Below are 12,622 nucleotides of genomic sequence, written 5' to 3' on the forward strand. Positions count from 1 at the left end.
CTGTTGCTAATGCTCACAGAAGCTTTGACCTATTTGGCCTTACTTGCCTAAGGAAACCCACATCTTATAGGAATACAGCTCACCACACCATATTCTATTCCATAAAATATTATTCCTGTTTCACCCCAACCTCAAATATTCTTGAATTCTTCCATTTGGTTACCATTACTCCAATATCCTTGAGTCACTAATGCCTGTATCCCTCCAGTTTCTTTCTTTCTCTCTTTTTTCTATCTTTCTTTCTTTCTTTCTTTCTTTTTTCATTCTAGCACTTTCTGTTTCTCTTTCTCCCCATTTTTCTCCTTTCTTGGCCTTTGTCACCATATGTAATAATATATTGACTCACTAATTTACAGTTGAAACCCTCAAATAAGGTGTCACCTAACATGCTTGTGATAGGTAGCTTTGGACAGCACCATGATCTGAGTCCAGCACTGGAACTTCTTTGTTCCTACTCTTAGTGATAATGTCTGCCCTTGAACTCATACCAGAAGGATAGCTGTTATTTTCTGTTTTTCTGTATTTGTATATGGATCTGAACTCGTCTGCTTCTTAACGTAGCCATAACTCTATGCAGCTGTGAAGATACACTCACTGTGTCAGATTTTCCTCCTTCTTCTACCTCAACTCACAGTGTTCTCATTCCTGATTATAAAATATGTGGAAGACTATTCTTGCTATTCATCCCAAATCCAGTGATGGTCTTTTTGGACGGATTCCCAAGGAGCAGAGCATGAACCGGGGGCTTGGGTGTTTGTGATTTATAGAGGGAGGAATGTTTCTTTTTCTTTTCTTTCTTTCTTTCTTTCTTTCTTTCTTTCTTTCTTTCTTTCTTTCTTTCTTCCCTCCTTCCTTTCTTTCTTTCTTTCTTTTCTTTCCTTCCTTCCTTCCTTCCTTCCTTTCTTTTTCTTTCTTTCTTTCTTTCTTTTTCTTTCTTTCTTTTCTTTCTTTCTTTCTTTCTTCCCTCCTTCCTTTCTTTCTTTTCTTTCCTTCCTTCCTTCCTTCCTTCCTTCCTTCCTTCCTTCCTTCCTTTCTTTCTTTCCTTCTTTCATTCTTTCTTTCTTTCTTTCTTTTTCTTTCCAGCATAACAGTATTCATTGTTTTTCCGCTACACCCAGTACTCCATGCAATCCGTGCCCTCTCCAATACCCACCACCTGGTTCCCCCAACCTCCCACCCCCCGCCGCTTCAAACACCTCAGATTGTTTTTCAGAGTCCATAGTCTCTCATGGTTCAGCTCCCCTTCCAATTTCCCCCAACTCTCTTCTCCTCTCTAAATCCCCTTGTCCTCCATGCTATTTGTTATGCTCCACAAATAAGTGAAACCATATGATAATTGACTCTCTCTGCTTGACTTATTTCACTCAGCATAATCTCTTCCAGACCCGTCCATGTTGCTACAAGAGTTGGGTATTCATCCTTTCTGATGGAGGCATAATACTCCATAGTGTATATGGACCACATCTTCCTGATCCATTCGGAATGTTTCTTTATAAAACCATCTGTAAGGGATGGAGGAAGCAGGAGAAGAAGGGGACTTTGTGCAAGAAAGTGGTTATAAGAAGAGAGTAAACCTTGGCCTGAGCCCTGAGAGCTCTGGCATAAAATCATACCATAAGGCTGTTCTTAACTTAAGACAAGGGGTTGGCTTTTTCTAACTCAGATCAGTTATTCATTAGCTGTGGCTTCCTCTAGGATAAGAAGTGCTTGCTCCTCAGACAGCCTGCTCCTGGAGTAAAGGATAAATTCAGAAAATGTTACAATTAGGAATTCTCAACAGTCTACACTCATAGCAGTTGGGGATAGGTTCTCTGGCTAGGTGACAAAGAATCTGCGTTGGGGTACCAAAAACATCCACTAGACCCCCTTTCCAAGAATCCTCTTTTTTGAATCCCCTGCAGCATTGACAGTATTTTAGGTGCTCTGTTCTTGTATCATGACACTCACCTCACACGTTTCTACTCGATTTTATTCTGCCTCTCGTCACACTCAATCCATATTGCTCAATTCCTAGCCCTCCTTCTTCTTCTTCTTTTTTTTTTTTTTAATTTATTTGACAGAGAAAAATCACATGTAGATGGAGAGGCAGGCAGAGAGAGAGAGGGAAGCAGGCTCCCTGCTGAGCAAAGAGCCCCATGCGGGACTTGATCCCAGGACCCTGAGATCATGACCTGAGCCGAAGGCAGTGGCTTAACCCACTGAGCCACCCAGGCACCCCCCCAGCCCTCCTTCTATTCTCTTAATTATGTTTCCATTTTTAACTATATACTTATGCCATTATGCTCACTGTAGATTATCTCATCCAATTCCATGACTCCAGCTACCCCCCCTTTTTTTTTTAAAGATTTTATTTATTTATTTGACAGAGAGAGAGAGACCACATGTAGGCAGAGTGGCAGGCAGAGAGAAAGGGGGAAGCAGACTCTCCACCGAGAAGGGAGCCCAATGTGGGGCTCAGTCCCAGGACCCTGAGATCAATGACCTGAGCCGAAGGCAGAGGCTTAACCCATTGAGTCACTCAGGTGCCCTCAGCTACCACTTTTGAATATGTCTGTGTAAGCTTGTTCTCTCTGACCTCTCAAGATCCAAATACTCAGCTTCACCTTGTGAGTTTCCTCTTGGATGTCCCACAGAGGCCTCAAGGTCACACCAGGAGCTGAACTTGAGTTGTTTCCTGTGAAGCTGTTCCCTGTGCTCACTGACCCCCCTGCCATCACTCTCATTGCTCACATGAAAGGGTAGATCTCTTTATCTCTAGCACCTAATTCATTGTGACAAATAGTAGATGAGCAACAAATATTTACTGAATTAATGAATAACAATCAGTTGTCTGTTTTTATCCCCATCAGTTTTCAATTTCTCTTGAGTCGAGAAGAAAATACATCCGATAGTGACATAAATATCCAATAACATATTAAAATGGGTATGTGACAGGGAAGCTTATTCTTAGAAATCATTCATAACACATGGTAATTAGATCTTACTGTTACAAGCTAATAAAATTCAGTTTAAAGTATGTGAAGATGAGGTAATATTAGTAGATGTCTAATGAGTATTATGTTTAGTTTCTGGAGTGGCACTTGAAGTATTGTAATTATTACTAAATTTCAGAAAACTTGTGATTGTTATGTTATTGTAGTTATGTAAAATATCCAATAGATGGTACTGTGAAATGCCTAATATTTAAAATAAAGTGGCATTGCAGGCAGAGAGTTTAAAGGGAACATTTCAGAATTCTGAGGAGAATCAAGACATTTTTCTCTGGATGTCAAATTACATTTAAAATCTTATTTTTAAAAATACAGTTGAAGCAATACAGTAGTCCATGTAAAATATAATAAATATTCATTCTCAGCTCAGAAAATGAAAATTGATGTTTACTACGAAATGGAACTTTAAAATTGTTCCTATTCTATTAGTAAGATTTTTTTTTTAATGTGGTGATTACTCAATGTTACTCAAATAACAACATTTTCAGGAAGAAATCATAGCAGCGGCATGTCTTTGTCACTGAAATTCTACAGAAGTTTTTATGTTAAAAATAAAGCAGGCCTGTGTGAGACAATCTCCTTCTTACTTAGAGTGAGTTCATTATTTCTTTCATATGTTGGTCTCTACCAAAACCAGTCTACTACCTGAATAGAACATTATACTGTTTTGTAAATATACCATGCATCAGAATACTTAAAAATATGTATGGTCTTATGGAGTTAATATATTTTTTTAAAAGTAATAATAAGAACTGATTAGAGTTTGTTCCTAAAGAACATATGAAAAGGAGTAATTTGTAAATAGCCTTATTTATGTTAGTGCTCATGGGTATTTCCATTTTAAACTGGCGCTTGTTTATATATAAGAATGAATGCCAGATATTGATTATCAGAACAAAGTTTTACAGAAACGACTTCTGAAGCTAAAACTGAGAGGAATTATGTGATAACATAAAAAGCTTGAAGATCTCTGTATATCTTACTTTAAATATTACATGTAGCTTTTTAAAATTTTTGCTAACTGTTCGTGATAACTATTCTTTAATACTGGTGAGTATTCCTTTGTATTAGGGTTATTAATTTGTTAGTTTATTCAGTAATCTTCTATTGCATATGACAGTATGCCGGCTACTAGAGAAACCAAGAATTAAGAAGAATGTTCTTCCATGAATCAGCTTCTTGTGGGATATGCAGTTATGTCCTTTGGCTTCTTTATGCAATTACTGTTTTCCCCATGTTTTATATAATCTGAATACGTTATATTATGGCTCCTCTTAAAAAGAATATAGTCTTAGGTGCATGTGAATGTTCTGCTTAAAGGAAATACGCTATTGAAATACCTTGAGCTACCTTAAATAATGGAAGTTATTTTCTTTATTAAAAAAAAATTAGTTCTTTGGTAAGTCTAGGTTTTCTGACCATCATCTCCTAAGCCATATCAAAACAATTATGCTAGATTTGTAGTAGAAAAGTGTGGGATGAACGGGTCTTTTTCTGGATACTTGGAGTTACACATGATTTCTGTCCACCACTACGTAATCATAACATCTTTATGGACTCATCAGGGAATAAAGGGGTCTCTAGAATCCTACTCAGGCCCTTTCAGATTTTGTGTGCATCGAGTATTATGTTCTTTTCAAAAACAGTAACACACACTGATTCATTTACTCAGATTTCCTAGTATGCTGGATGTATGTAACATTACATGGTCAAGCTCCTACTTGAGCTAAATGGGTTTAAATATAAACTGTGCATGCAGATCTCAAGTGATAGTCTCTTAATAGATGTCAGATACTCCTTATTGCTGCCCTCTTTTATTTCAGTAACATTTTAATTAATTCACACTGATTGAATAAATGTACATTGAGACTTGTTTCCTAATGAGGGCGCATTTAGAGGAAAGGTTTTGCATCATTCTGATATCCTGTGGGTAATTATATTCTAATTATATGGTCGGGGGAAAAGAGTCTATAACTCAGTACTGATATTGTTCGTTGGACCCAATTAATTACATGCACATAATGAAAGTTCATGATAAGGTTGACTGGCAGTCAGTGTAAAATTTTAACTCAATTGAATCTTAGCCTAATGTGAGTGCAGAATTGGACTTTAACCTAGTTAGAAAATGCTTTGGTGTGAGTTCAGTGGATATTTAGAGGGGCAAAGGATAAGAACAAATTTCATTATAACTTGTTTGTTTTTTAATTCGAGGTCTTTTCCAAGATTGATGAAAAGGAAAACTTAGCAGCCTAATGCTTTAACTCTAAATATTATTATCAATATTCTTTCACTATCTGCGGTGATTCTTCTGTATTTTAGAAAGCCACAGTGATACATTTTGAGAATGAGATAGTGTTGAGGAAAAGAATAGTCATAACAGGAAGTATTACTGGTCTATTTTATTCACATTAAATTCAATAGATATTAATTTATTATATTAGGTGTAATTTTTTTAAGAGTCCGTTTTTATTTAAAACCACCAACTGCACTTAGATCCCTGTCCCAAACTCACAAACAGAATCATGTGTACACATACGTACTTACATAGGTATGTATTAATTACCATTATGTAGAGTAAGAGTTCTAAAGAATTATCTGACACAAATTAACAGTCAGTAAGACATGTGCTTTCATCCTGAAATGTATTTTGAAGGTGGTTGAATCTGATGTTTAAGGGTTTTGCAAAACTTCAAATAAATGCAAAGCCATGGGGTGTCTGGGAACTCAGTCAGTTAAGTGGCCAACTCTTGATTTCAACTCAGGTCATGATCAAGTCCTGGGTCAGGCTTTGCACTCAGCAGGAAGTCTGCCTGAGGATTCTTCCCCTCTCTCTCTGCCCCTCTCCCCACTCACAGGAGAGTGCTGCACACTCGCTCTCTCTTGAATAAATAAATCTTAAACAAATAAACATTAAAGCCATGCTCTAAATATCAGCTTCCATTTTTCCTTTACTCAGTGTCATTGTTTTATTTGAATGAAAGGACATTCATCTTCAAAATGGTAGAGGTCATTTGATGCCCATGGTCTATTTGAGGATTGAGGAGTATAGCAAAGAAGGAAGACTTTGTTCTTCTTTTCTTTTCTTTTCTTTTTTTTTTTTAGCCTCTTCCGGTCCCCCTCTCCTTTTCCTGTGTTGTTTTCGCTCTTAGATCTCTTTTCACCCCTCTCGCATCTGTCCTTCTTTCTCTCTCCTGTAACAGTCCTAACATATATGTTTCATTAAAAATAAATAAATAAACAAACAAATAAATCAATCTGCTGGTTCCATTGGTTCCATCTACTTATAAGCAACAAACATAGTATCAGATGAAGAAAGGGTGATTAGTCCTTTTTCACTGAGCTCTAGGCAGGCAGAAAAAGCTAAGGGAATCTTTGAGGTTTTAAAGTTAATAAAATAGTTCCTATTTATTGGAAACTTAAATTTGTTAATACCCTTTTAATCCTAACCGTAGCTATTGTAATCATGCTCACTGGACATGTGAGGAAAGTGAAGCAGAAAGATACTGAAGAAATTTACCTAAAGTCACACAACATGCAGGTGGCACAAGCAATACACACCCTACCCCAATTCCATGTTCTAAACTCATTTTTGGTGTTCATGCTGCATTCCCCAATAATTGGCGAACCATGAATTCAGTTAGGGGATCTAGATCAGCATTTCAAGAAGGAATGGGGGAAAAAAATAGCCATTAGAGGAGAAATAGAAATGAAGAGAGAAAAGAATAGAATATATCAGAGAATGGGGCATACAAGGTAGGTGGTCTTTGCAAAATTATTTTACCAGTATGTATGCACATATTCTTACTATGGTTCAGAGCTAAAAAGAAATTAAAGAACCAACCATATGGGCTTCTGATGATTTTTATGAGTCCTAACCAAGTAGGCTAACATTTCTAATGGTTTTATTTCACTAGCTAGTCAAGTACACAAGACAATAACAATAAAAACAACATTAGAAAGGTTTAGTTGTTGCTGATTGCTATTACATGTAGAAATCTATCTTTGAAACTTGGATATCTTCATAAATATACATTTACCATTTGGTGCCCCTTGATTTCCGAATATCCATTACACTAAGTGTACTTTCCCTGAAGGCTCAGAGTCTTTCCTTTCTAGACACAAACATGCATGTATACTGGGGGAGCCATTAAGGAGGGAGCCTCACAATCCCTTCTGTGCAAAATCTTCTGAACTAAACTCTAAATATGTGTAAACAATCACATTTACAAGCATAAGATCAGACATTCTTGTGAACAATTAAAATTATAAGGGTAATGAAATTATCTCAATTAAAAATATTCTTACCATTAAATTTATCTTGGTGCAAGCTTAAAAATTTGGCTCAATTGAGAAGTGGTTAGTCAAGGGACACTGAATTAAAATTATGTGTACCTTCCTTTATCTAAAGATTTTCTTTATTTGTCAGAGAGAGAGAGAGAGCGCGCATGCGCGAGTGGGCACAAACAGGGGGAAAGGCAGACAGAGGGAGAAGCAGGCTCGCCACTGAGCAAGGAGCCTGATGCAGTAGATGCAGTACTTGATTCCAGGACTCTGGGACCTGAGCCAAAGGCAGCTGCTTAACAGACTGAGCCACCCAGGTGTCCTATATGTGTTCTTCTAAAATATTTTATTTTTGGTAGTTACATTTTAATTAAGTATGTCAAAGTGCTGCTGAAAAAAAAAAATGATCCTTCTAATTGAAAGACTTGCCATACATTGAAATAATCATTGGTTATAAAAATTATTTGTAGCTGGGGCGCCTGGGTGGCTCAGTGGGTTAATCCTCTGCTTTCAGCTTAGGTCATGATCTCAGGGTCCTGGATCGAGCCCCCGCATCTGCTCTCTGCTCAGTGGGGAGACTGCTCCCCTCCCCCTATCCCTGCCTGCCTCTCTGCCTAATTGTGATCTGTCGAATAAATAAATAAAATCTTTTAAAAAAATAAAAATTACTTGTAGCATAAAAATTATTTCAGTCTCACTTCCTTTTTAAAATTTGTTTTGTGGGGCATCTGGGTGGTTCAGATGGTTAAGTGTCTGCCTTTGCCTCAGGTAATGCTATCCACGTCCTAGGATTAAGCCCCATATAGGCTCCCAGCTCAGCAGGGAGTCTACTCTCCCTCTGCCTTTCCTGGTTGTGCTCTGTCTCTCTCTCAAATGAATAAATAAAACCTTTAAAAAAATAAAATAAAATTTATATTGTGTTCAAATGTGTGGTATACACACTTAAGGACCTGCAAAATCATAAAAGGTTAAACAAATTATGGATCTGGAATGGGACAGTAAAATTCACCAAAATCAAATGTGTTTATTCACTGTGGGAAAGATGGTAGGGATGCCCTTGATACATTTTATCATCAAGTGTGAGAGAACAGCTTCTCTCCTTCAGACTGACAGTTACCATAATAGGAAGACAATCGATCTTTTCCCAAACTAGCTTTACTTTCCGTCCCTTGTTTTCTGATGCCAGGGATATCCAATTGCATATAAGGAAAGAGCTATGTAGAATAGTTTCCTTTGACCACTTCAGGTTACCACTGTACTAGAAGTTATTATGTTAAATTACTCCATATTGACATTCAAGCCCCTTTTTCAGGCAGAACAGATGTATATTGTAGTCTCTAAATCCTTCCCGTGTTCACTGTCTTAAGATAATTTGATTATTTTTATTTTTTCAGTGTTCTAAAATTCATTGTTTATGTACCACACCCAGTGCTCCATGCAATACTATCAAATCACTTTAAAAAATAGAGACATGGAGAGAAAAAGTTAGAAAAAAATTCTTATTGAACTTGTTGTTTGAATAAATAGAGCTTGGGAAAGGGAAGTACTGTATTTGGATTCTGTCATTACCTTTATTTTCTTGGGCTGGTTATCTGATCTTTTTGATTTTCAGTTTCTCAGTCTGAGAAGTGGAATATCTTGGCTTAGAGGAGGATTAAATGAGATGATAAACATAAAAGCAATTTAAAAAAAAATTCCTATATAGGTATAGCATATAATTCTGTTAATTTTACTTTAGTCTTGAAATAACTAATGACCCTTTTAATGTGAATATTATGCTCTTGCTATATTTTTAACTCAAACCTCCCAACAATCTCTTCACCAAAGATTTTTCTTTGTCCTATGACAATTTGGATTAAATTGTCAATTTAAAATGATTACATGTTAGAAACTATGAGGACAAGAGAGATCTCAATACTTTAGAGTAATAGGATTTTTAAAAATTCTTTGGTATTAGGTTGAACTTAATAAGTGCCCTGAAGACAAATGCATCTTTTAAACTAATTATCTGTACTGTGTATTCTGTTTAATATTAAAGTGATACTGATTAAATAAAATCAATCACATTCCTCTGTAGTCACGCCTCACATTTGATTAAATACAAATATACAGTTCCTGTATTAATTCCGATTAAAAATATATTACATTTGGAATTATACACTCATGATAATTTTCAAAAAACTAAAACATTTACTCTGTTCATCCTTGATATTTGAAAATCATATACAGAAGGTATAGTTGAAGTAACATAATATCTGAATTTGTTCTGTAATGAGTTGCTTGTTTATCTTTTACCTAGATACCATAGTTTTCTTACAGTAACTTGAGGGTAGGCCACTGATGGGCATGTTCATTTAATATACACTCTTTGCCTACACATCTTGATTGTAAGTGAGCTTGTATATACATTGTTTCATCACTTCTATTCTTGGAATGAATTTTTAGTGTTGCTCTCAGACGTCAAAGTGTTGCTGGAGAAAATTTTCTGAGCTGGTGGCTTTCTTACATATTTATGACTTCTAGCCCCACTTGCTCTGAATTTTGCTTGATTCTGTTACTCATTCTTTGTCAGCTCCTTTCCCATCCTCAGAGAGGTAGTAGCAAACTCTCTACTATTTCCTTGCTTTCTTATATCACTATCTCTCTGCCAACATCATTCATTCTCAGTAGATGACCAGTATCCCTACTACCTTAAGCAGGAAGAAGCCTGCAGACAACAGTATCCGTATGGTACTAGTTCTCCAAACAGGTGGTAGCAAAGTGCCAGCCAGGCTTTAATTTCATCCTACAGTCTCTTTTGGAGGGAGAATACTTTAAAAGGGATTTTTATTATCTGAGTTGGCATGGTTTTTGCTTTTTGTGACATCAGGACACATGAATCCAATATATCCCCAGCCTATATTATTATTTTGCCATCATACATGCAGAAATATATATTTTATTATGTTCAACCTTTTGCAGATAGATTGCAGATATGACACTACATCTCTAAATAGGTCAGCAGGCATTTTCCAAGATGAAAGACAGTTTTCTATACAATTACCATACTATTATCATACCTAGGAATATTAACAATAATTCCATAGTATCAGTCATTACCTGTCTTTATTCAAATGCTTAAAAATATGTCAAAAATGTCTTTTATAGATTTTTTTGGTGGTTGAGGTGAGGTGGACAGTATCTATTTGAGATTTTTGCATCATGCTTCGTTATTTTTCTGAACCATTTCCCAACTATAATCATCACTTGGCTTTCCATTGCACTGCTCTGTACGGACGTATATACGGTGAGCATTCATTCTTCCCAAAGTCAAAAGCATCTGTGACTCATGCCGTGGAGACAGTTTGATGAACATCCTAGTTTGGTTGCTTGAGATTCTCTGGACTTTCCTGGACTCATGGAGTAGGACAGGATAAGGCATCATAGAATAAGATGCTTAAACTGAATTGGAGGGAGAAGAAACATTTGTATATTATAATAAGGTTGGAAGAACAATATTCATGTCTTAAAATGTTTATTCAGATCTAAGTTTGAACTTAGAGCTGAGAAAGAAAGATAGGAAAGCTGACAAAAAATTTGAGGTGACCTAGATTGAAGCTAGCACGTTCTTCCCACCACCCATTACCCCACGTGCTATGTAGACTGACTTGGACTCAGAAGTCCAGAGCATTACTGAAATCAGAAAGCTTTCAAGAAAAGTTCCATCAAGTCTGTTTTCAATCCATCTGAGAAATAGCAATTACTTCCATAAGGTTCTCCTGTTCATGGGGTAGTAAACCCGAGTTCATCCTCCCAGACTTGATGACTTCCTTTGATGAAAAATGTGCAGCTGCAACATTTTTTAAACTTATATTATAAAAATATCTTCGAAATCGAGTTGCATTCCTGGACCCTTTAAGTTTCTCTAGGGCTGCCCTAGACTCCTTTTTCTGATCCACTTTTGGGTGCATTTGATCTTTCTGGTCCATTTCTATGCTGAGTCGCTGCGAAGTTGCCTACTTCTTCATCTATCTCAGTATACGGCATAAGGAAGTCCACAGATAACTGTGTTCTCCTATTGTTCAGACCCATCTTGGACTTCCATTTAGATTCGCCTTCACGTAGCTCAGTTCTAGGGAGGAAATGAAAATGCTGACCACTCCCTTCTTTTCAGAGACACATTAAGTGTCTAAGTACTCCCAGCTTCACATTCAGGTTTCATACTTCTCCTCACCACACACAACCCACCATAGGAAAACTTTGGCTAGTACTATGTGTGTGATTTGTCAACAATTTTCCAGATTTTTTCTGAGTCCCATAGACTTTTGGAATTTGGTAACCTTTTTTTCTGTTTCTTGCCAGTAAAAAAGCTTCCCACTGTGACTCAGAAAAGGAGGGGTGGTGGATAATTGAAGATGCACTCTCACAAAGACCAGCTTCAGTGTATTTAACCTCATCTCTTTTGTTTTTTTTCTAATTACTCTCAAGTAAAACTTTTCTACATATTTAATAGTATTTTTACTTTTTACTGATACTAATGGAATTTTTTTTCTTATTTCCAGAAAAATCACAAAATAAAACCAACACCATAAGCTATGTCTCCATCAAAAAGACACAGAATATTTTTAGGAAGGAATGAGAGTTGGACTGGAAAATGGAAAAGTGGGACGGGTAATTGGGCAACTTAACAAATTAGTAGGAATGGTTTATGAAGGATAATGGAACTTGGAGATGAGATTTTATTGCAAAATATAAATGTAATACCACCATGTTGTTTCAGAGAGGTCTGTGAAGCTGGCCAAGGATGTTGATCAGTCTGCTTTGGGTGATGAAATTGCATTTTGGATAAGTAATTCACAATCTAACCCACTCTGTATTGGAGCATTCCTTACTTTGTGAAAAGATATTTCTTCATGTATTTAATGAAATTAAGCAGAATAAACATGACAAGGAAATGTGTTTTATATTTATCCACTCACTTATTTCACAGGAGAATAGTGATATAAGAACCTTCATTGGCCTTTGTTTTCAGTTTGACTTTTGTTTTTTTCAGCTTTAATATGAACTTCTCTTTTTCAACAGAATCTGCCCACTTCAGGAGTTTCAGTCCCTGAGGTGCGTAAGCAAAAAAAAAAAAAAAAAAAAAAAAAAAAAAAAAAGCAAAAAATATTTCACACTTGGAATTGTAGTTTATTATACATCTCATGTTAGAAAGAACATTTGTGGCTATATCAGTGATATACTAATATCAGTTTGTATAGCTTATTTTGCCTCATATTATGGTATTTGGAATTGGAGACCTTGATATTTTCGTGATGGGATAGACTTGAAACTGTTCCAGTCTACTTATGTGACAAACATTAGGAAAGCAA

At 36.3% G+C, this 12,622-nt stretch overlaps 1 protein-coding gene across 5 annotated transcripts in view; it reads left to right on the forward strand.

The window, feature by feature from the left end:
• DGKB (diacylglycerol kinase beta) overlaps nucleotides 1-12,622 on the forward strand; it is a 681,931-nt gene that overhangs the window by 230,803 nt on the left and 438,506 nt on the right. For 3 of the 5 annotated variants that reach the window (XM_032873966.1, XM_032873985.1, XM_032873975.1), the window contains one exon: nucleotides 12,333-12,365. The exons of the other annotated variants lie outside the window; for them this stretch is intronic. In XM_032873966.1, the coding sequence (XP_032729857.1) occupies nucleotides 12,333-12,365 (33 nt within the window). The remainder of the gene's footprint in view (nucleotides 1-12,332; nucleotides 12,366-12,622) is intronic. 5 annotated transcript variants of the gene reach the window in all.

The sequence above is a fragment of the Lontra canadensis genome, unplaced genomic scaffold (assembly GCF_010015895.1).
Source record: "Lontra canadensis isolate GAN:19392208 unplaced genomic scaffold, GSC_riverotter_1.0 scaffold2, whole genome shotgun sequence".
NCBI lineage: Eukaryota > Metazoa > Chordata > Mammalia > Carnivora > Mustelidae > Lontra > Lontra canadensis.